Source organism: Archocentrus centrarchus, unplaced genomic scaffold (genome assembly GCF_007364275.1).
Source record: "Archocentrus centrarchus isolate MPI-CPG fArcCen1 unplaced genomic scaffold, fArcCen1 scaffold_96_ctg1, whole genome shotgun sequence".
NCBI lineage: Eukaryota > Metazoa > Chordata > Actinopteri > Cichliformes > Cichlidae > Archocentrus > Archocentrus centrarchus.
Genome location: NW_022060305.1, coordinates 262772 through 287557, shown reverse-complemented (window position 1 = coordinate 287557; position 24786 = coordinate 262772). Strand labels below are relative to the sequence as shown.

Below are 24786 nucleotides of genomic sequence, written 5' to 3'. Positions count from 1 at the left end.
TCTCTGTGATGTATCCAGAGCCACTGTCAGCATACCACCAAGAAGGACGAACCACATCCAACAGGATTAACTGTGGACGCAAGAGGAAGCTGTCTGAAAGGGATGTTGTGGTCTAAAACCAGGTGTTTCAGTTTCATTGTCCAACCCCTGTATTCAAACTATTGTCAATGAGAGATTTGCTCACAGGGCAGGGAGGGGCTGTGTAATCTGTTCTCTCAGTGCTTCACTCCAACATTTCCACTTCAAACACATCAGTTCTTTCACAGCTACCATCAGGATTTGGGAGAAAAACACCAGCTGTTAGAAGCAGGAAAAGATTCACAGCCTTTTTCCTGCCAGGAAAGCAGCTCAGTGCCCAACAACATGAACATGTAAAAGAGCAGCTATGATTTTATTCTGTGATTGTGTTTCCAGAGGTCAGCTGCACAGACACACAGCAGAGTCTTCAGTATCCAGCTGTCTGTCTATGAAGAGTGAAGAGTCTAAAGGTCATCCTCCATTCTTCAGTAATGAACCTGGACCCCAGTGTGGAGAAAGATCCAGAACCAGAGCTGGACTGCAGACAGCCAGTCAGAGCAGCTGTGTACAAAGTAAGACTGAACATCTGTCTGCTGATGGAGTCATTTCTGAAAACTGGACTTCTTGTTGTGATGTTCAGATATTAAAGAGTTTTCTTTCTCTTTGCTTTCATTGTTTTTCTGGTTGTTTAGCAGATCCTGGTCTGCAGGAGGTTTTAGAGGAACATAAGATCAGTCTGAGGAGGAGATGTGAATGTGTGACTGAAGGAAGTGATGAACCAGGAAGTAGAACCCTCCTGAACAGGATCTACACTGAGCTCTACATCACAGAGGGACAGAGTGAAGAGGTTCATACCCAACATGAGGTGAGGCAGCTGGAGACAGCTTCCAAGAAGAAGACCCTCCATGACACTCCAATCAGGTGCCACGACATCTTTAAAGCCTCACCTGACCAACAGAGACCCATCAGAGTGGTTCTGACCAACGGCGTTGCTGGTGTTGGAAAAACCTTCTCAGTGCAGAAGTTCAGTCTGGACTGGGCAGAGGGCTTGGAGAACCAACATGTCAGTGTGGTGATTCTGCTTTCATTCAGGGAGCTGAACCTGATCCCATATCAGCAGTACAGTCTTCTGGAGCTGCTCCATGTTTTCCATCCAACATTACAGAAGGTCCCAGCAGAGAAGCTCGCTGTCTGTAAACTTCTGTTCATCTTTGACGGCCTGGATGAAAGCAGACTTTCACTGGATTTCACCAACATGAAGCTCGTGTCTGATGTCACACAGAAGTCATCAGTCAATGTGCTGCTGACAAACCTCATCGAGGGTAATCTGCTTCCCTCGGCTCTCATCTGGATAACTTCCCGACCTGCAGCAGCCAATCAGATCCCTCCTAATCATGTCCACAGGTTCACTGAAGTACAAGGCTTCACTGATGCCCAGAAGGAGGAGTACTTCAGGAGGAGGTTCAGTGATGAAGAGCTGTCCAGCAGAATCATCTCTCACATGAAGACATCCAGGAGCCTCCACATCATGTGTAGAATCCCAGTCTTCTGCTGGATCACTGCTACAGTTCTGGAGCACATGTTGACTACAGAGCAGAGAGGAGAGCTGCCCAAGACCCTGACTGACATGTACTCACACTTCCTGCTGGTTCAGACAAAGAGGAAGAAGAACAAGTACCACGAGGGACATGAGGCGAGTCCACAGGAGCTGATGGAGGCTGACAGGGAAGTTCTTCTGAAGCTGGGGAGGCTGGCGTTTGAACATCTGGAGAAAGGAAACATCATGTTTTATCAAGAAGACCTGGAGCAGTGTGGGCTGGATGTGACAGAGGCCTCGGTGTACTCAGGAGTTTGTACAGAGATTTTCAAAAGAGAGTGTGTGATCTTCCAGAAACCAGTCTACTGCTTTGTTCATCTGAGCATTCAGGAGTTTCTGGCTGCAGTCTACATGTTCCACTGTTTCACCAACAGGAAGACAAAGGTGCTGAAGGCCTTTCTAAAATCAAAGTCTTTGACTGAGAATATTTCTGTATTTTTTGGGACCACTGATCAGAGAAATGTCCAATCTCTGGATGTCTTTTTGAGCAGAGTCATGGAGAAATCCTTGAAAAGTAAAAACGGTCACCTGGACCTGTTTGTTCGCTTCCTTCATGGCCTCTCTGTGGAGTCCAACCAGAGACTCTTAGGAGGTCTGCTGGGTCAGACAGAGAACAGTCCAGAAATCATCCAGAGAGCCATCAACAACCTGAAGGAGATGAACAGTGATCAAATCTCTCCTGACAGAAGCATCAACATCTTCCACTGTCTGATGGAGATGAAGGACCTCTCAGTACATCAGGAGATCCAAGAGTTCCTGAAGTCAAAGAACAGATCAAAGAAGGAGCTCTCTGTGTTCCAGTGCTCAGCTCTGGCCTACATGCTGCAGATGTCAGAGGAGGTTCTGGATAAGTTGGACCTGCAGGAGTACAACACATCCGAGGAGGGACGACAGAGACTGATCCCAGCTGTGAGGAACTGCAGGAAGGCTGAGTGAGTCCAGATGTGATTAACATTATCAGTTAGTGCAGATTAGTAGTTCTTTAAATATTCACACTGTGACATTCTCATCATTCTTAAACAGTGTTCCAGGTGTTTGTTGTAAAAATAGCATCATACTTGTATTATTGTTACATGGAATAGGCGGCGGTTCATTTAAATCAGGAAGAGGGCAGCTTAAAAAAAAAAGTGGGAGGAAACTAAGGAGTAAGTAAAATAGCATGCCATTTATTAAAAACATAAATCAAATTAAAACAGGGCAAGCTTGGAATCCAGCAAATTATCCCATTCGCATTTCAGTTTTTTTACTTCCCCATGGCCATTGCAACACAGTTCTCTTTTTCCTTCACCACATTATGAAGTCCCTTGTTGTTTTCTCCCATGGCCACCGGTGTATCAGCTCTGCTGGTTCTCCTCTTTCTCTTGGGTCCACTCCATTCCCTCAGTCCATGCTTTTATGGTTTCTCTCCATTTCTCTGTGTCCTCGCTGCAGCACCGTCTTGCTGCTTCCTCTGCTTGCTCATCCCTCTGCTGCTCCTCCATTATCAAGGTGCCCCAGCAGGTGGTGCCCATTCCCCTAATTGATGTGGCAGGAAGTCAAAACCCAACAATAAAAGCATGCAATAAATATGTTTAAAAACATGAAAGTATTAAAAAACCCAATAAAACACAAAACAGTAAAATGACTTCTGCCACATCACATCCCTTCCATCCATCCATCCATTTTCTTCCGCTTATCCGGGGCCGTGTCGCGGGGGCAGAAGCCTAAGCAGAGAAGCCCAGGCTTCCCTCTCCCCAGCCACCTCCTCCAGCTCATCCGGAGGGACCCCAAGGCGTTCCCAGGCCAGCCGAGATACATAATCTCTCCAGCGTGTCCTGGGTCTACCACGGGGCCTCTTCCCGGTGGGACATGCCCGGAACACCTCACCCAGGAGGCGGCCAGGAGGCATCCTAATCAGATGCCCGAGCCACCTCAACTGGCTCCTTTCGATGTGGAGGAGCAGCGGCTCTACTCTGAGCCCCTCCCGGATGGCCGCACTCCTCACCTTATCTCTAAGGGAAAGGCCAGCCACCCTTCGAAGGAAACTCATTTCTGCCGCTTGTATTCGCGATCTTATTCTTTCGGTCACTACCCAAAGCTCGTGACCATAGGTGAGGGTAGGAACGTAGATCGACCGGTAAATCGAGAGCCTCGCTTTTACGCTAAGCTCCCTCTTCACCACGACGGACCGGTGCAGCGTCCGCATCACTGCAGAAGCAGCCCCGATCCGCCTGTCGATCTCCCGCTCCCTTCTCCCATCACTCGTGAACAAGACCCCGAGATACTTAAACTCCTCCACTTGAGGCAAGAACTCGTTCCTGAGCCGGAGATGGCACTCCACCCTTTTCCGGCTGAGGACCATGGCCTCAGACTTAGAGGTGCTGATTCTCATGCCAGCCGCTTCACACTCGGCTGCGAACCGTTCCACTGCGAGCTGGAGGCCCCCCCCTGATGAAGCCAACAGAACCGCATCATCTGCAAAAAGCAGAGATGAGACTCTGAGGCCACCAAGGAAGAAGCCTTCCGCCACCTGGCTACGCCTAGAAATTCTGTCCATAAAAATTATGAACAGAATCGGTGACAAAGGGCAGCCCTGACGGAGTCCAACACCCACAGGAAACAAATCCGACTTATTACCGGCTATACGGACCAAGCTCTCACTGTGGTTGTACAAGGACTGAATGGCCCGCAACAATGGGCCAGACACCCCATACTCCCGCAGAACCTCCCAAAGAACACCCCGAGGAACACGGTCGAATGCCTTCTCCAAGTCCACAAAGCACATGTAGACTGGTTGGGCAAACTCCCACGCACACTCGAATATCCTTGAGAGGATAAAGAGCTGGTCCAGCGTTCCACGACCAGGACGAAAACCGCATTGTTCCTCCTGAATCCGAGGTTCGACTAACGGACGCACCCTCCTTTCCAGCACCCTGGCATAGACCTTACCGGGGAGGCTGAGTAGTGTGATACCCCGAAAGTTGGAGCACACCCTCCGGTCTCCCTTCTTAAAGATGGGGACCACCACCCCGGTCTGCCAATCCAATGGCACTGCCCCAGATCTCCACGCGATGTTGCAGAGGCGTGTCAACCAAGACAGTCCTACAACATCCAGAGCCTTCAGGAACTCAGGGCGAATCTCGTCCACCCCAGGGGCTCTGCCACCAAGGAGTTGTTTAACTACCTCAGTGACCTCACCCCCAGTGATGGTCAAGTCATCCCCCTCATCCCCAGACTCTGCTTCCACTACAGAAGGCGTGTCAGTGGGATTCAGAAGGTCCTCGAAGTATTCCTTCCACCGTCCGACTATAGCCTCAGTTGAAGTCAGCAGCACCCCCCCCGCACTATAAACAGTGTGAGTGAAGCACTGCTTTCCCCTCCTGAGTCGCCTGACGGTTTGCCAGAATTGCTTCGATGCCGTCCGAAAGTCTTTTTCCATAGCCTCACCGAACTCCTCCCACACTCGAGTTTTTGCTTTGGCCACTACCCGAGCTGCATTCTGCTTGGCCTGTCGATACCTGTCAGCTGCCTCCGGAGTCCCACAGGCTAACCAAGCCCGATAAGACTCTTTCTTCAGCTTGATGGCTCCCTTCACCTCCGGTGACCACCATCTGGTTCGGGGGTTACCACCACGACAGGCACCAACCACCTTGCAGCCACAGCTCTGAGCAGCAGCCTCAACAATGGAGGTGCGGAACATGGTCCATTCGGACTCAATGTCCTCAGCCTCCCTCGGAATGCTGTCGAAGTTCTGCCGGAGGTGGGAGTTGAAGATCTCCCGGACTGGGGCTTCTGCCAGGCGTTCCCAGCGCACCCTCACAATACGTTTAGGTGTGCCAGGTCTGTCCAGCATCTTCCCCCGCCACCTGATCCAACTCACCACCAGGTGGTGATCAGTTGACAGCTCAGCTCCTCTCTTCACCCGAGTGTCCAGAACATACGGCCGCAGATCTGATGATACGATTACAAAATCGATCATCGACCTGCGACCTAGGGTGTCCTGGTGCCATGTGCACTTATGGACATCCTTGTGTTCGAACACGGTGTTTGTTATGGACAAACTGTGGTTTGCACAGAAGTCCAATAACAAAACACCATTCGGGTTCAGATCGGGCAGGCCGTTCCTCCCAATCACGCCCCTCCAGGTCTCACTGTCATTGCCCACGTGAGCGTTGAAGTCTCCCAGCAAGACTATGGAGTCACCAGATGGAGCACTTTCCAGCACCCCACCCAGCAACTCCAAAAACGGTGGGTACCCTGAACTGTCATTCGGCGCATAAGCGCAAACAACAGTCAGGACCCGTTCCCCAGCCCGAAGGCGCAGGGAAACTACCCTCTCGTCCACCGGTGAAAACTCCGACGTACAGGCAGCAAGCCGGGGGGATACAAGAATACCCACCCCAGCTCGCCACCTCTCACCGAGGGCAACTCCAGACTGGAACAGAGTCCAGCCCTTCTCCAGGAGACTGGTTCCAGAGCCCAGGCCATGCGTTGAGGCGAGCCCAACTATATCTAGCTGGTATCTCTCAACCTCACGCACTAGCTCAGGCTCCTTCCCCACCAGAGAGGTGACATTCCATGTCCCAATAGCCAGTTTCGATAGCCGGGGATCGGTCCGCCAGGGCCTCCGCCCTCGGCCACCGCCCGACACACACTGCACCCGACCCCTACGACACCTCCTGCGGGTGGTGGGCCTGCAGGAGGGTGGGCCCATGTAACCTCTTCGGGCTGCGCCCGGCCAAGCACCACGGGCTAATGCCTGGCCACCAGACGCTCTCCCTCGAGCTCCCTCCCCAGGCCTGGCTCCAGGGTGGGGCCCCGGTAACCCTATCCCGGGCAGGGTAAACTGTTCCCTTGTTTTTTCACTCATAAGGGTCTTCTGACCCTTATGAGTCACATGAGTCACATCCCCCCACACTAAAATCTTCGCAGTCCCTGCCAGACTCACCACTGAGTGTCAGATAGGGCATCAATTACAGTCTGGTCTCAGCAATTTTCTGATCCTGGGAGAACGTTAAAGTAAAAGGTGTGTGATATAGTCTCATTTCCACATTTAGGTAACCTGTTCATCACCTGATTTCATGTCTAATAGCTAGCATAAGGGATCCTCACGTCACCGGCTACTCACAGTCAAGGACTGCTGGCGTCTCACCAGGCATAGCCTGGGCTCCATGCTTCTCTTCAAGCACTGCTGCCCAGCAGCAACCCAAGATCCTAAACCAAACACTCCCTGAGGCTCAGCTCCTTTGATGACGTCCCCATGATTGGACATTACCTAAATACATCTGTGCCAAATGAAACTCTTCCCCACACATCCCTTTCTCACAGACTTCAACTGGTAAAACAGCAACCATTACATTCCATCATCTTCATCTTTAAGTCTTTCCAACAGAGCATTTAATCTAAATGCAGGGTTAGCACCAGGAACACAGATACTACAATCTTAGCTAACCTCCTTGGCTACCCCCAGCTGCTCTCGAAACTGATCCTGCTGACAACGCCATTTGTTACGTGGAAGAGGGGGCGGTTCATTCAAAGCAGGCAGAGGGCAGCTTAAAAACAACAAAAAAACAACAACAAAAGTGGGAGGCAACCAAGGAGTAAGTAAAAAGCATGTATTTATTAAAAATGCCCTATGTCAGCTGGGCTATCCCAGCCCTATGTCAGCTGGGCTATCCCAGCTGACATAGGGCGAGAGGCCGGGTGCACCCTGTACAGGTCGCCAGCCTGTCGTAGGGCCAACACAGAGAGACAGACAACATCCACACACAACTTCATGCTCTCATTCACACCTATGGGCAATTTAGAGTAGCCAATTAATCAAACCCCAGTAAGTGCATGTCTTTGGACTGTGGGAGGAAACCAGAGTACCCGGAGGAAACCCACACAGACACGGGGAGAACATGCAAACTCCACTGCAGTCTGCTGTACTGTAGCTCCCGCTCTTTCCCAGTCACTGCAGTCAGCTGTAACTCCGGCTTCTTCCCAGTCACTGCAGTCAGCTGTAACTCCGGCTCCTTCCCAGTCACTGCAGTCAGCTGTAACTCCGGCTCCTTCCCAGTCACTGCAGTCCGGTGTAGCTCCCACTCTTTCACATTCACTGCAGTCAGGTGTAGCTCCCGCTCTTTCCCAGTCCCAGTCAACACCCTCAGCGTTACCTTCAGCGCATTTAGTTTCTGTTCTGTCAGTGTCTTCGGTAACTTCAGGTCCCTCAATTCCAGCTTCGTCAGGGTCAGTCCCATCAGTTTCAGTGCCTTCAGTGTCTTCGTTCCCCTTACCTTCCCCAGTGTCAGCTCTCCCTGTCTTGGCTTCCCCAGTGTCGGCTCTCCCTGTCTCGGCTTCCCCAGTGACAGCTCTCCCTAGCTCATCCTCGGTCCCTGCGCCCTCAATAGGTTCGGTCCCCTTAGTCACCCCAGTGTCAGTGTCCCCTCTGCCTTAGTCAGCTCCCCTTCGGCCTCAGTCAGCTCCCTCAGTGTTGGCTGCCCTAGCTTCCCCTCTGACAGAGCCCCTAGTGTCAGCCGCAACTACTTCCCTGTTTCAGCACCAGTCTCTCCTGTCGACTGCAGTGGTGCCCCTAGTTTCCCAGTCAGAGCCCCAGCTAGCTGTAGCAGCCTCCCAGTCAGAGCCCCAGCTAGCTGCAACAGCCTCCCAGTCAGAGCCCCAGCTAGCTGCAGCAGTCCCTCAGCTTCAGTCAGCGATCCTAGTGTGAGCCTAAGCAGCGTCCCTGTCTCAGCCCCGGTCTCTCCTGTCAGCTGCAGTAGTGCCCCAAGTTTCCTGGTCAGAGCACTTGTCACCATCATCCTCACTACCACTATACACACCTAAACAATCCCCAAAGCGGGGGTTCCCTGTGTTTTTGTTTTCGGTTCTCTGGAAATTGATCCCCCCCAGGACTGCTTCAGCCTCTTTATGTTCTTCTCCTGATCTGTTTGAACTGTTTTGCCTCTTCGCCAGTTTTGCGCTTGGACTGTTTTTTTTTTTTTCGGCTTTGTGCCGCTGATTTTTGGTTCCACCCTGTGGTTTTGTTTTGTTTTGTTTAGGTCTGTTACTTCCCTGGGTGGCCCCTGGACTGTTCTTGAGCCGTGTTTGGACTCCTGTGTTTTCTTTTGTTATCCTTGTGTATTTAAGTCCCGTGTGTTCGCTGCCTGTTGTTGTGTCTTCGTCATTCGATCCCCTGCTGTGTCCCTTCTGCGTTTCTCTGTAGTTCCCTGTAGTCTTGGATTTCATTTCTGGTTATCTTCCTGTTTCCGTTCTGCATTCACCCAAATAAAGACTTCACGTTCATCTTACCTCGTCTGCATTGGGGTCCATTTCCTGCCTGCCACACAGCCGTTCCATGACACCTTCGCTCTTAGACTGCTGGCTTACTTGTGGTTCCTCAGATACTTAAGAGTAGAATGGGAGGCAGAGCCTTCAGCTTTCAGGCCCCTCTTCTGTGGAACCAGCTCCCAGCTTGGATTCAGGAGACAGACACCGTCTCTGTTTTTCAGATTAGGCTTAAAACTGGTACCAAAAAAAGTTTCCAGCTGAGGTAAATGACTTTTATCATATAGCAAAGTGGGTCTTCTTTCCTCTTTAATTTGATATTGTTTATGGCATTTTATCTCAATTTTGTAATTTTATTCTAAGAACAGCAAATGAGCTGCTACACTCTGTGTGAGATAGGTCATGCTGGAGGACCATGATCATTATTATTATTATTATTATTAAAAAGTCTGTCATGTTTTCCTGTCTTTGGTTGTTCTCTGTGTTCTGTTTCTAAATCACTTTAAGTTGCTTTTCTTGTGTTTCAGACTTTTTAACTGTGGACTCTCAGAGACTCACTGTGAAGTTGTAGCTTCAGCTCTGAACTCCAACCCCTCCCATCTGAGAGAGCTGTGGCTGTTTAATAACAACCTGCAGGGTTCAGGAGTGAAGCTGTTGTCTGCTGGATTAAAGAGTCCAAACTGTAAACTGGAGACTCTGATGTGAGTTCACTGACTGTTGCTGATTAACAGGGTTATGAAAAATGGAGATACAGAGTTTTTAGGTTACAACAAATGTTCTGAGCTGATAGAAAAAGGATCACAAAGAGCTTAAACTACAGAGCAGAGACACGTGCGCTGATTAACACGATCATATCTTGTTCTTTAATAAAAACAGATCAAAACCATAACCATTAATTCATCTGATCTCAGCTCTGACCACGTCTTATTTTCATTTACATGTTGGGAATTATTCAGAGTGAAGCCTCATTTCAATAAGGAGAAAAGAGTCAGGAGTAAAACCTAAACTTACTGCAGTAATACGAGCCTGTGTAATCAAACTATGTTGGCTGTTAGACTCCAGTGAGTACTGACCTCATAGAGCTGTATGCTGAACTCTAAGTAGAACTATATGCTGTACTTACCTCAGTGTACCTGTTGAAGTGAGAGGATGACAGCAGAATCAGGTGTGATGTATGAAGCCTCAGCAGCAGGAGGCCAGCAGCCCCGTTGTTAAAGAGAGGAGAATGATTCTCTGTGGAGCTTCTGAAGCAGCAGCAGCTTTCTAAAGGAGCGGCCCGAGTACTGCTGAGGGCTTAGACTCCATCTGAGCAGCACTCACACTTCAGTCTAAAGGACTGAATCAGCTGCAGCCTCTACCAAACCCTGTAAAATGTCTCTTTTCTCACATTTGATAGTTTCATTGTGAACAGTTGCACATTTGTCCACACCCAGAGCTGCTCACAAAAACACAATGAATTTGTCCTTAAAGCTAACAAACACTAAATGCATTCCCGACCTCACAAACCTGTGGAAAGCATTTTTGAAAGATTGAAAACTCACAGCAGCTCGCAGCCTTGCAGACAGAGAATATTAAATGTAGTGTGTGTTTGTGAGTGCAGAAAGGAGGACAGGACCCCTGAGGCCTGGACTATGAAGCCACTTCAACATACCCAGGATATCTCTCTGATATCTGGATTCACTGATCCTAACATTGGTAATCAGGATAAGCAGTCACACCAAGTTGGTGATCAGCTGGCTAAGTTAACCCAGGGTTTCCCCTGTGTGGAAGATGATGCTCTACTATGGGAAAAATATGAAGACGTTACACACACAGTACGACAGAAAGCAACACAGCTACTGCAGACAAAGCAGTGCTTTGAGTGTGTGTGAGAGGAAAAGCTCTGCAGAGTAACATAATATTAAAAGTGTGCACTTTAAACACTTTGTCCAGTAAGTCTGGAAAAGACCTGCTTTATTATTGAAGATGAAGCTAAATGAAGACAGGAAAGAAAGCGTTAACAGACTCATCAATATCACAACTCTATCACTGAGACATGGGAGAATCTGATGGATTATAATTATTTCATCAAAGTTTCAAATCTGATTTTAGTTTTGATTCTTCAGCTGCAGCCTCTGTAGTGTTTAACGGTCTGAGAAAATAAAACCAGAATTCAAATGTAGGCTTGGACTACATGCAAAGCTGATCAGAGGTAAGCAAATACAGTGTAGGTGTCCTGTTTTAGGATCATTAATTATTGCTTATGTCTGTGTAGATTCTCAGTTATCCAGGTCATAGTAGTCTCTGGAGCTTGAAAAAGGCGACTGGACTTCTTTTTGTTTCTTGAAGACGTTTCACCTCTCATCCGAAAGGCTTCTTCAGTTCTCAACCAAATGGTGGAGAGACCCAGGTATTTAAACCCCTGTGGGCGTAGTCCCCTGGAGGTGGTTATGACCCTCTATTGATCATGTGCTTGAACACATGTGCCCAGGTGTGAAGGGGGCGTGGGTCATATTTAATCAGTGGTTTCAGTTGAAACCAACTTAGGACTCCGCTCCATTGTTTCCTGTGGCCTATTGAGGTCACTGGAACAAAGGTGTGAATGGGGGTTGAGACGTCTGGGAAGGGAGCTCAGGACAGCACTGTAAGCGGGGGAAAGTTGGTGACGTAATCCACCTCCTCTGTTCAATGATGGTTGTTCACAGTGGACATAGATGGCTTCTTTCACTCCTCTTTCAAACCATCTGTTTTCCCTGTCCAAAATGTGGACATTGGCATCCTCAAAAGAGTGCCCTTTTTCCTTCAGATGGAGATGTACTGCTGAATCTTGTCCTGTCGAGGTGGCTCTTCTATGTTGTGCCATTCGTTTGTGAAGAGGCTGTTTGGTTTCACCAATGTAGAGGTCCGAGCACTCTTCACTGCACTGAACAGCATACACTACATCGCTGATCTTGTGTTTGGCGGGTTTGTCCTTGGGATGAACCAGTTTTTGTCTTAGGGTGTGACTTGGTTTGAAGTATACTGAGATGTCATGCTTGGAGAAAATTCTTCTGAGTTTCTCTGACAAGCCTGACACATATGGGATGACAATGTTGTTCCTCTTGTCCTTCCCATTCTCTGTAGTTTGTGTTTGGCCTTCATTCCTGTGCATCTTAGATGATTTGATGAATGATGTTACCCCAACTGGGCCTTCATCAAATCAGCTAAGATGCACAGGAATGAAGGCCAAACACAAACTACAGAGAATGGGAAGGACATGAGGAACAACATTGTCATCCCATATGTGTCAGGCTTGTCAGAGAAACTCAGAAGAATTTTCTCCAAGCATGACATCTCAGTATACTTCAAACCAAGTCACACCCTAAGACAAAAACTGGTTCATCCCAAGGACAAACCCGCCAAACACAAGATCAGCGATGTAGTGTATGCTGTTCAGTGCAGTGAAGAGTGCTCGGACCTCTACATTGGTGAAACCAAACAGCCTCTTCACAAACGAATGGCACAACATAGAAGAGCCACCTCGACAGGACAAGATTCAGCAGTACATCTGCATCTGAAGGAAAAAGGGCACTCTTTTGAGGATGCCAATGTCCACTTTTTGGACGGGAAAACAGATGGTTTGAAAGAGGAGTGAAAGAAGCCATCTATGTCCACTGTGAACAACCATCATTGAACAGAGGAGGTGGATTACGTCACCAACTTTCCCCCGCTTACAGTGCTGTCCTGAGCTCCCTTCCCAGACGTCTCAACCCCCATTCACACCTTTGTTCCAGTGACCTCAATAGGCCACAGGAAACAATGGAGCGGAGTCCTAAGTTGGTTTCAACTGAAACCACTGATTAAATATGACCCACGCCCCCTTCACACCTGGGCACATGTGTTCAAGCACATGATCAATAGAGGGTCATAACCACCTCCAGGGGACTACGCCCACAGGGGTTTAAATACCTGGGTCTCTCCACCATTTGGTTGAGAACTGAAGAAGCCTTTCGGATGAGAGGTGAAACGTCTTCAAGAAACAAAAAGAAGTCCAGTCGCCTTTTTCAAGCTCCAGAGACAATTATTGCTTATAAAACAATCAAACTGCTTGCAGCCAACAGCAAATACTCAATGAACAAAGTTTCATCTAAGAATCTACTGATGCTCATCAGAGAAACACAAAGACTTTAGACCCTCCTACTGTCTGCACACAGAGCTCTGAGACAGCTTTCAGGAATGGTGGTGCTATTTTCCAGAGAGCTGATTGGTCAGTAACCTGCTGTGGAGCAAATTAGGTTCACAGCATATGTTACCATGGCAATAAACCTCTGTAAGAAGTGAGCCACCTTCATAGTGTAGAAAACCCAGGGTCAACCCTGAAGTTACCTGGATAGGAGGGAATCCTGCTTCGTAATGCCACCTCTGGAGTCTCCGTGTTGATGGTGGCGTTGGAGCAGATGGAGACGTGGTTGCTCAGCAGGTTGGAGCAGTGGGTCAGAGTGAACTGAGCCCACCAAAAGCTAAAAATGTCCCTTTGTTCAGCCGGAGGAAAAAGCAGCACAGAAACTATGAATACAGTTTCTAATGTCTGAACTCAAACCTCCAGTGTTCATCTCAACAAAGTCGCCCACCAATAATTTTTAGCTGCCCACCCAAACATAGCAGTCTAGATCCGGCCCTGCTTGGATGAGGCTCTCTGAGGACGGCTGTTGCACAAATGAGTGTGAAAGGCAGAATGACAGAATGGCTCTGATTTTGAAAGGACAGGAAACAGGAAGTGATGCGCTCACAAAGGCGGGTAAGATTATTGGAACAGCTGATGAGGACAGAATTGAGTTTGACGGTGTGGGAAAGAGGAAATCATGGAAAGAAGAGAGAAGCAGCCCAATGACAGGAATGCAGGTCAGCAGGTAGATCTTCATGATTGAACTGAGCCAAAAACTTCATCTGGATGCTGTGTGTAGAAAGCTGACATGATTATGATTCACAGTATCAGAAGGACAAATTCATGCTCCTCATTGATAGAAAAGCTCATTGATTAGCTCATAATACTGTTGAGCTGCACATTTAAAACCTGAACACATCTGATTGATCATCAATGATTTGATCTCTTTGTTTTATTCTTTGTTCAGATTGTGGAGCTGCAGACTGTCAGAGATCAGCTGTGTGTCTCTGAGCTCAGCTCTGAAGTCCAACCCCTCCCATCTGAGAGAGCTGTGGCTGAGTGACAACAAGCTGCAGGATTCAGGAGTGAAGCAGCTGTGTGGTTTTCTGGAGAGTCCAGAATGTAGACTGCAGACTCTGAGGTCAGTTCACTGACTGTGTTTCTATTCTCTGTCTTATCTGCTTATTTACCAAGTGAACCTCATTTGTCTTCAGACATAACTTCCCTTCAACATGGAAATTTCTTCATCCTCATCTTTTTTTCTTGTCTGAAATGAAGTGTGTTTGATGAAAGGCGAGTGTGTCAGTGATGGTAAATGGACTAGTTCTTATCTAGCACTTTTCTACTCTGAGCACTCAAAGAACTTATATAACTTGTTTGCATTCACCCATTCAAACAATGAAACTAAGCTAAGTGCTTACTCTCTAACATCCTGCTGTGTCTTGAGTGGATGTGTTCTTGGAGAAAAAATCCTCGCTGACAAAGTCTTAATGCATATACAGAGTTTATTGCAAAAACAGACAGTGTCAAAACAGGCGCTTTTTCCTTTTGCTACCTGGGAGAGGGTCTTGCCAATCGCCCTAACTCAACTTAACAATGGGAGGACAAAGGTTATATAGTGTTGGCGAAACCCCCACATCCTAACCTTCCATACAGTACATGGCTATGAAAACAACTTCAACCCTATAGCTGGATATATGGTCAGTTCCTTATATGGAAGGCCAGAGAGGCTACAAGGGCCTTTCCTGCATTCCTTTTTACTGATGCCAAACCTTTACATTCCTCTCAAGTTACCCTTCTACACAAATCAATAAAGGCCTAAAGCAGAGGTCTCCAACCCCCGGGCCGCGGACCGGTACCGGGCCGTGGGACATTTGGTACCGGGCCGCACATAAAGAATAAATAACTTAAATTATTTCCGTTTTACTTGTTATCTGCGCCTAAACTATATTTTATTTTGAAAAATGGGCGGATTCGCTCCGTTACTTCCCTCCATGACTTCCTCTTGACGTGTCAAGACGTTTCTGCTCACATGATACGTCACCGCTAAAATTAAACCCAGAAGCTTCAGGCCTGTCTAACGAAATCGGTTGGTTGACCTACATAACGCTTCTTTAAATTTTTGAGTGCTCAACAAGAGTAGAAAAGCGCTACGTAAGAACTTGTCTATTTACCATTTTTATTTATCAACACCGGGGATAGCAGTGAGGTAGATCCAGCCATCAAACTGACTCTCCAGCGCCTGACACAGCGGCTCTGCAGCCACGCTCCATGTGAAATCGGGAACCCAGCCAAACAACAAGCCAGCAAAAATGAGTATCAGAGAAACAAGCTCAGGGCTCACACTGATTCACCGTTATGGTGAGTTGTATTTTTCATGCGCTTTATACAGTAAAAATCGCCTAAGTCGAAGTCGCACAAATCGGGTTTTCGCTCTAGTTGGATGGCATCTGCAGGTCCTGATTTTTCCTAACATTAATTCCAATAAAATCATCGCATAAATCCGTCGGATATTCACCCAGCTCGGATGAAAAATCTGGTCCCATTGTAATAAATTTCCAGTTAAATGTGATCGCATAAGCTGGATGAGTTTAGCGCTAAAACCCTCCTCAGCTCCTGTCCGCCCACTTCCATGCACCGGCTCGTTCATGCACAACTACACACACTAACAACACCTGGAGATAATTTTAGTGTTTATATCAGTTCATTTCACCGGGGACAATCATGGCAAGCATAAGCTACAAACTTGCACTTACGAGCAAAATTTCAGATTATAAAATTTGCAGAAGCAAATCCAGGGATGAAGCAGAAGCCATTGCAGCGAAATTCGATATTAGACCCCAAACTGGGCCATGTGAATCCAACTGAGGTGTATCTTATTTTGAAGGTATGTTTAAAAGTTACCATGGCTCTAACAGCTGACCAGGGAGCGCTGTGGGCAGAGAGCCTGTTATTCATGTTGTGGCGGGATGTTACGAGGACGCTGCTGATAGAGTTGCATACGAATACAAAGTGGATTCACGTTTTTTATTATTATACGTAGAAAATATCACACTTGGTTATGGTCGTGTCATTTATTTTGACGTATTTATTCGCCACACCTTAAAAGCCGGTCCGTGGAAATAACTAAACCAGTCTGCGGATCAAAAAAGGTTGGGGACCACTGGCCTAAAGGAAAGAGACCATATGTGCATATATAGAATTTAACATAGCAGTACAGACACCACAATCCACACATTCATACTCCAACGCCTGTGTTGGAGTAGGGCTGGGTAATATATCTAGTTTTTAATATATATCGATATAGTTTCATATGCAATATAAGATGAGACCAAAATGTAACTTTTTAGCCAAAATGCAAAATGCTGTATGTGGCAGAGAATTAACACTGCACATCACTCTGAACACACCATCCCCACTGTCAAATATGGTGGTGGCAGCATCATGCTCTGGGGCTGATTCTTTTCAGCAGGGACAGGGAAGTTGGTCAGAGCTGATGGGAAGATGGATGGAGCCAAATACAGGGCAATCTTGGAAGAAAACCTGTTGGAGTCTGCAAAAGACTTGAGACTGGGGCGGAGGTTCACCTTCCAGCAGGACAACGACCCTAAACATAAAGCCAGAGCTACAATGGAATGGTTTCAAACCAAACATATTCATGTGTTAGAACGGCCCAGTCAAAGTCCAGACCTAAACCCAATCCAGAATTTGTGGCAAGATCTGAAAACTGCTGTTCACAAACTCTCTCCATCTAATCTGACTGAGCTTGAGCTGTTTTGCAAAGAAGAATGGGCAAAAATTTCAGTCACTAGATGTGCAAAGCTGGTGGAGACATACCCTAAAAGACTTGCAGCTGTAATTGCAGCAAAAGGTGGTTCCACAAAGTATTGACTCAGGACTCAGGACTCAGGCTCAATACTTTTGCACACCACACTTTTCGGTTTTTAATTTGTAAAAAATGTTTTGAATCATGTATAATTTTCTTTCCACTTCACAATTGTATACCACTTTGTGTTGGTCTTTCACATTGAATTCCAGTGAAATATATTTATGTTTGTGGTTGTAATGTGACAAAATATGGAAAAGTTCAAGGGGTATGAATACTTTTACAAGCCACTGTAGTTTATATCAATATAGTCGTGTTACACTCATACTTGTAGATCCACCAGTTCACCTTTCTTTTCTACCAGTTTATCTCTGTACAAGTTCACACTGCCCCACCTCTCTCCCTCACCGCTTCACCCGTAAATCATGCAGGAAGCGACAGCATGGCAGTGTTGCCAACTTAGCAACTTTGTGGCTAGATTTAGACTTTTTTTTTCCTAAAAGGAACTCGTGACAAATGTATCAACTTTTCCCAGTGACGTCAGCGACTTTTGGAGAGTTTTGGAAAGCTGAAATCCTCCACTGTCGCTGTGTTTTGGATAAATACAGCCTTCGTACTGCGTCCGTTCATATGCTTTGGCATCACCTGGACCCCCAAGAATCCCTGGCCATACCTCAACTAGATAGCAGAAAGTGGTTTGTACCATAAGTCACGTGGCCTTGATAGCAGTAGTGGGTCTTTTTGTGTGCTTGCAGATGCCGCATTGAGCGGGTGGGCCCGTTGCTGTGATATGTCAGCGTATATGTCTGTGGATTTCCTGTCTAGAACCCTGCTGACTGAAGGATGGAATTTTGTTCATTCAGTCTGTTTACATGTTTTGTTGTTTTTGTACAGAGTACTAGATGTACAGGAGTACACACAGGAGGAAGCACTTTCAAGCCAAGTAGACTTCACCAGACTCTTTTTAAAGAATAAGTCAGCCTTTTGCTGTTTTGCTCTGTATCTTTTTTTAATAGCACAGCTGAGTCTTTTTTCATAGAGGAAAAAAACATTAATTTATTTGAGGAGCATTTTTCTTTTAAAGACATTTGCAGAGGAACTGACTCCAGCTCAGCACCAGCTGTTTCAGCTGTTTGCTACACAGACTGTGGCAGAAATCTGGAAACAATCCATCATAATAGCCGTTCCAACAAAGGCATGTCCTCAGGAGGACAATGATTACAGGCCTGTCGCACTTACCTCAAATGTGTTTAAATCACTGAGAGGCTCATGATAAATGAACTTAGATGTGATGTGGGGCCACTGCTAGACAGGTATCAGTTTGCCTACACAAGAAAACGTAGTACAAATGATGCCATGTTAACAATGCATTTTATCTTAAAGCTGCTTGAAAAGCCAGGTAAATATGCTGGACTCATGTTTGTTGATTTTAGCTCAGCTTTGAACTCAGTTCAGCCACATTCTCCTTGAAAAGTTGGTGCAGATGAAAGTAAACCCCTTTTTAATCAGGTGGTATCACTCTGTCCTCACCAATAGGCTGCAGCAAGTCAAATTCAACTCTGCTCTTCCAGGTACATTGGTAAGCAGCACTGGCGCCCCCCAGGGGTGTTTCAGTTCTCCATTCTTGTTCACCATGTGTACAAATGACTGTGAGTTCTGAGCTAAATCAGCACATTGTGAAGTTTTCCAATGACTCGGTCATTCTCAGTCTGCTCACCAAGGATTGCAGTGACTCCACCCACAGAGCTGCTGTGGAGAGGTTTGTGACCTGGTGTGATAAACATCAACTTCACATAAACACCTGCAAGACTGTTGAGATGCTGTTGGACCCCAGATCAGCTAGTGCCCGGAAACCTGTGAGCATCCACGATAATGCCATTAAACAGTGACTTCATACAAATCCCTCTGTGTTCACATTAACAGACTTGAGCTGGTGGACACATGTTGCCACAGTGTCTGCCAGTATCCACCAGCGATTGCAAAAATATAATTCTCATCTTTTATAGAGCAATGATGAGTCCGGTCTCCGGTACAGTCTCACTGGATGGTTTGGAAATCTAATAGTTAAATCCAAAATTCAAATCCACAATTTAATAACAGCAGGTGAGATTATGGGCCACATTCCCTTCAACCTCCAGGAGCTCTTTGACCAGGCAGTCATTGCTCAGACAAACAACATCTTAACTGACAGCTCCATGTTCTGCACACAGAGTGTGTGTTGTTGAATTCAGGAAGGAGGTATAGGGTTCCTCTCTGTTAATAACAGGTATAAACACTCATTTTTACCTTTATCAATTAAGCTCATCAATGAGCAAACATGGAAAGTATTTATGGCTAATTGCATAGTTTTTATAAATTGTATTGTTTTTATTATATTTATGGTTTTATTGTCCATGTGAATTTTATGCTGTTGTCTTTTATTGTATTTATTGTATTTTAGTGGTGGTGTTGCTCTGTTTTACTGTGCAGTGGAACCTTTTTCCCATTAAACTGAACCAAATTTCTCCCAAGGGAGAAAAATAAAGAATCTCCATGTTTATTTTTTGTCACGTCCAATATGTCGGCGACGTTGACATACGATTCAGCACTCAATGTCGTGTCTGTGTCTGTATGTCTGTGTCATTTCTGAGCATGTGCAGTGTCTGGCCCACCATATTAATGGTGCAATTCACATCATTAAGAACAAACTGAGGTCTGCATGGACCCCAGTGGGTAGGATGAGGGTTAAAATGACATTTGTGTCATAACAGAGTTTGAGCATCAAGCAGTCTGGAGCTAGTTGTATAATAAAAAAGAAAGAGAGAAGCAGCCCAATGACAGGAATGCAGGTCAGCAGGTAGATCTTCATGACTGAACTGAGCCAAAAACTTCATCTGGATGCTGTGTGTAGAAAGCTGACATGATTATGATTCACAGTATCAGAAGGACAAATTCATGCTCCTCATTGATAGAACAGCTCATTGATTAGGTCATAATAATGTTGAGCTGCACATTTAAAACCTGAACACATCTGATTGATCATCAATGATTTGATCTCTTTGTTTTATTCTTTGTTCAGATTGGAGAGCTGCAGACTGTCAGAGATCAGCTGTGAGTCTCTGAGCTCAGCTCTGAAGTCCAACCCCTCCCATCTGAGAGAGCTGAACCTGGATACCAACAAGCTGCAGGATTCAGGAGTGAAGCAGCTGTGTGGTTTTCTGAAGACTCCAAAATGTAGACTGCAGACTCTGAGGTCAGTTCACTGACTGTGTTTCTATTCTCTGTCTTATCTGCTTATTTACCAAGTGAACCTCATTTGTCTTCAGACATAACTTCCGTTCAACGTGGAAATTTTTTCTTCTTCATCTTTTTTTCTTGTCTGAAATGAAGTGTGTTTTGATGAAAGGCGAGTGTGTCAGTGATGGTGATAAATGCCTTATTTCAGACACACAGGTCCAGCTCAGAACAAAAAGAAAAGTGTAAAAAGCAGCAGAAAGATGTTTGTGTCCTCATGTTTCCGAAAATAAGACCAATATCTGCTGTCAGTGTGAGCATGCTCAGTTAAGGCCGTTATGACACATATTTAAAAGTGCTCCACACATAGACTGTATAAAGAGGATGGCAGGCTCTAAACAGCCATTTTATCAGCATCTGTTCTTGGGATGGACTAGATTTTTACAATAATATTCATCAAGTCCTAAACAATCTCCATGTTTTATGCCAATATTTGTCTAAAAATATGTGTGTACATATTTTCTTTGGCTGGTAGAATGTAATGCACCATTACTGCCAGAAGGTGGCAGTCATACACCATTACTACCAAATGAATACTTCTAATTTCTGATGAAGAGTCTCATCTGTGTCCAGAAGATCCTCTGAACTCAGATCAGTTTAAAATGAGAAAGTTTACTTGATGCAGAAATATTTCTGTTTCTGTTCATTTCAATGTGATTTCACAAATAATGTCTGATCATTGATATTGATCCTACAGAGCAGCATGTGATTGATCTGTACTGACATGAAAAGATGGATAAATGTTGTGCTGACATTTATATGATGTGTGTTTAAGGCTGACATGATGATGATCCACAATAACAGAAGCACAAAGTCGCTCTTCTCATTTTAGAGAAAAGTTCATTGATTAGGACACAGTAATGCTGAGCTGCACATTTCACATCTGAACACATCTGAGTGCATCATCACTGATTTTATCTGCATCTTTGATTCTTTTTCAGTTTGAGATGCTGCAGTTTGACAAAGATCAGCTGTTCATCTTTGGCTGCAGCTCTGATGTCCAACCGCTCCCATCTGACATATCTGGACCTGAGTGGAAACAACCTGCAGGAATCAGATGTGGAGAAGCTGTCTGATCTTGTGGAGAGTCTACACTGTAGTCTGAAGGATCTGAGGTCAGTAGAGGGTTGGAGTGAGTCTGTGCTGCTCTCAGCAGTATTGTACTAAACACAGTTAGTATGAAAGCAAAGATCCAGTGTTTCCTGTAAAGCTGCAGCCTTCTCAGTGGCTGCTTTCCTCAGTGAAGCTTTGAGAGGAGAATGGTGACAGACACACAACAGTCAGCCAATCAGATCAGCCAGAAGCTTGTTGTGATCATGTGTTTGAGATGATGTGAAGACGACTGCTGTTGTTGTGTTGATGTCTCCAGGAAATAAAGCTGGATTCCAGCTCACAGCCTTACATGTATAGAGACAGTGGTCCTCATTCATCACATCTGATCTCACACTGTTTGTTCTCTCATTTCAACACTAAACAGCTGATCAGTTTCTTCTAACAGCTCTGAGATCAGTCTGACTGAAGCCTGCAGATCACTGGCTCTTATATCAGAGAACCATCATTATATTTAGTAACCATGTGGTTACTAGAACCTCTGTTAAAGTCCAGGAGACACATTTGTGTGTGTGTCCTTGTGCAGTAAATCCATCAGTGACGTGTTTGTGCAGTAATGAAGCGTTCAGGACTCTCAGCAGTTTGTTTCCACTGTGGACTTGAGTGAAATCTGCAGAGGAAACAGAATTGATGCTAAAAGTCTCTGCAGGTCTGTGAGCTTCCAGCTCAGCGTGTTCACTACAACATGTTAACATGAGAGTTGAGAGGAAGCTGGATACACTCCACAGCTGCTCCACTGCTGCTCTTTATGCTGGACGTGCTGCATCACTGACTGACAGCTGATGGAGAGTCTCTGGAAACACTCATTAATCACCTCTGCTCCTTCTTCTCTCTACAGCTGGAGGTGGTGATCTTTGTCCTGATGAGAGTGAGCAGGACGGTGTGTGTGCTGAGAGAGGATGAGCTGTGTCCTGATGATCCAGAGTCCTCCATCATCCCCGTGTGTTCCTCTGGATCTTCTGATGAACTTTGTGTCTCCATTAAGGGACAAAGAAAAGTTAGCTGTATTTCTGTACAGAAAATAAGTTTGATCATATTTTTCTTTCTTAATAAGATCGTCTGTATGTGATTTGAATAGAACTTGGTTGTTTGTCCAAATGCTGAGGTCTGTAACTTTCTTAATATTGGACCAGTGAACAGTGGAAATGTGTCAGTTATTGCAGCTCTCACCTGTCACTCTGGAGAACAACATAAACTCAGTGTGCAACAAGTTTAAGGTCATTAAGTCCAGCTTGGAGAACATTCAAAGAAGATTTGAGGCTTTCATGGCTGCTTGTGGAGAACCTGCGATACAATCCAATATCTGCATATAAATGTACAGAACAATGAGTTAAAGATGAAAGAATATTATTACTATGAAGTGCAAAAAGAAGTGGAGCTAGAGGGAAACTGGTGGGAAGCTTCAGTTATGGGTAAAGTCTCTAAATAATGATGAAGTAAGCAGCTTGATCACAGATCCAGATTTGACTCAATAAAGAACACAAGAGTCCGAGCAGCAAAAGTCCTGTCAGAAGAAGGCTGTGGAGACTCAGAAGATGAGGAGCGTCTCTAAAGCTCTTCTCAGGAGAAACAGGACAGTCGGGGTGGGCTCAGACAGAGCAGCATTTCACAGTGGATGATGGAGAAAAGTCCAGTTCACTGATGAAGTCCACTTAGAGACAAGTGTCAGTAACAGAAGGGTGAATGTAAGGAGAGCAACAGGAGAGAAGGAGACCACAGAGGGTCAAAGCCACATGGAGATTCAAGTCCAAGCAAAGAGAAGCAGCACTCCATCCTTCAGAGACATGCCTTACTATCATGTTGAATGTTTGTGGAGAGGATTGATGCAGCAGGATACTGAGCCCAAACACAGCTCAGCCCTTTAAGAAATCCTTGAAGACCAAAGAAGAGCAGGGAGTGCTGACAGTCATGGACTTTCCTCCACAGTCACCTGACCTCAGCCCCACTGAACATTTCTGAAGACTGAGGAAGAAAAACATTCCTGACATGGAAACAAAAACCACAATCTCCCTCATCAGCTTCCTCTAACAAACCTCATTGTGAACATTCAGATTTCACTGGTTCCAAACATCTTCTCCACAGCTGACTTCCTGTCTGAGGGGGTTTGTCAGGTAGCTCATTGGAGATCAGCTGTCTGCTGTCACCCTTCTGTTGTTTCTTCCCGCTGTGACATCGAGCTTCACCTCTGATCGGGAAAGTTGACACATGAGAACAGACGGTCAGTTGTGATGTCACGCTGTCAGAGGTGATGTCACCACACTGGGTTCCCTTAGCGCACCGTGTGCCTCACATTACACAAAGATTACACAATTTACAGTTCAGAGTTTTTATGATGGAGCAGAGAGAAATTATTTTTCATTGGAAGTGAATCCTGAGCAAACAATCCAACTTTCTTCTAGTTCCAAGTTTCCTCAGTTTATATCTGCACCTGATTCAGATTCAGGTCTTTGATGATGAACCTCTGATTTCTCAGAGGAAATCAATGTTTCTCCATCTGAAGAGAACCCTCATCTTCAATCTGTGCTTCCATTTAGTCAACAACTAAAAGTTTTCTCACTTTATATCCACAGCTGATCAAATATGAGACATGATGAGTTTAATGTATAGTGTGCAAACTGTCATCAAGGCAAAAAGAGGAATCTGAAATATGAAACTGATTTCTTTGCTTCCTCTTTTTACCAACAACTGCTGCACTGTTTGTTCATGTTGACAGGATTCTATTTTTTTTCAGTTTTTTGTTGTTTTTGCTGAATTGACGAATTGTGAACATTAACCCTTAAGAGTCCTGTTGGGGTTTTATTTTTTTTAATCAAAGAATAAAATGACAAATGTTTAAAAGTAAACTCCAGGAAATTAATTAATAAACAGTGGCTGAAGCAAACATGAGACAATTTAATAAACAGATAGATACATTAGACATTAGAAAGTGCCAGACTAAATTCCCAGTCTCAGTGTATCTTATCTTGAAGATTCGGCCACAGTACATACAATTAAAACATCCCCATGTTCTGCTATTAATCCGGATAAGATTGCTTTGTATTGATTAATTGAAACATCAGGGAGAAGATGTGCTTTTTGGCTTTATCGCTGATGGAAGGAATCTGAGTCATGAAAACCAGCACTGGACAAGCTCAATGATGAAGCCCAACTGGGAGCAGCCACACTCTGTGTGTAGATAGTGGCAGTATAAAGATGTTATGGTTAGTGAGGAACACGGGCTCAGAGGGGGAGGGAGAGTCCCACATGTGCATGTGTGTGATATCTTCTGAATATTTAATATATTAAATGTCTTAATTTTTTCATTAAAGTGTTTCAGGTTTCTTCCTTCACAAATAAATGAACACGTCTTACCAGCCCACACACATTTCAAGAAAAGTCTGTACAGAATTTCAAAAGTCTTTTAAATTACAAACTTATTCAAGGAAACTGACGTGACATGCAAAACTGTGTCACTGTGGGTTCTTATGGGTTAAGATGTGTCCTTATGAAACTGCCTCTGTCCACATGCTGCTTATATTCTGGTCCTTAAAATGCCACAAATAAATAAATAAGGACTCATTATCTTTCTCTCTGTCTGGATGTTTGTTTTCTTGG

The 24786-nt window shown here is 45.5% G+C and overlaps 1 protein-coding gene across 1 annotated transcript; it reads left to right on the top strand.

Moving 5' to 3' along the window:
- The first annotated feature begins 466 nt into the window (after positions 1-466).
- LOC115778032 (protein NLRC3-like) lies at positions 467-23253 on the top strand. The gene is made up of 6 exons (XM_030726053.1): positions 467-581; positions 711-2547; positions 9388-9561; positions 19868-20041; positions 21024-21197; positions 22031-23253. Exons 1-6 carry the CDS (start codon positions 467-469, stop codon positions 22041-22043), a joined length of 2487 nt encoding a protein of 828 aa, XP_030581913.1. The 3' UTR covers positions 22044-23253.
- Positions 23254-24786: the final 1533 nt, after the last annotated feature.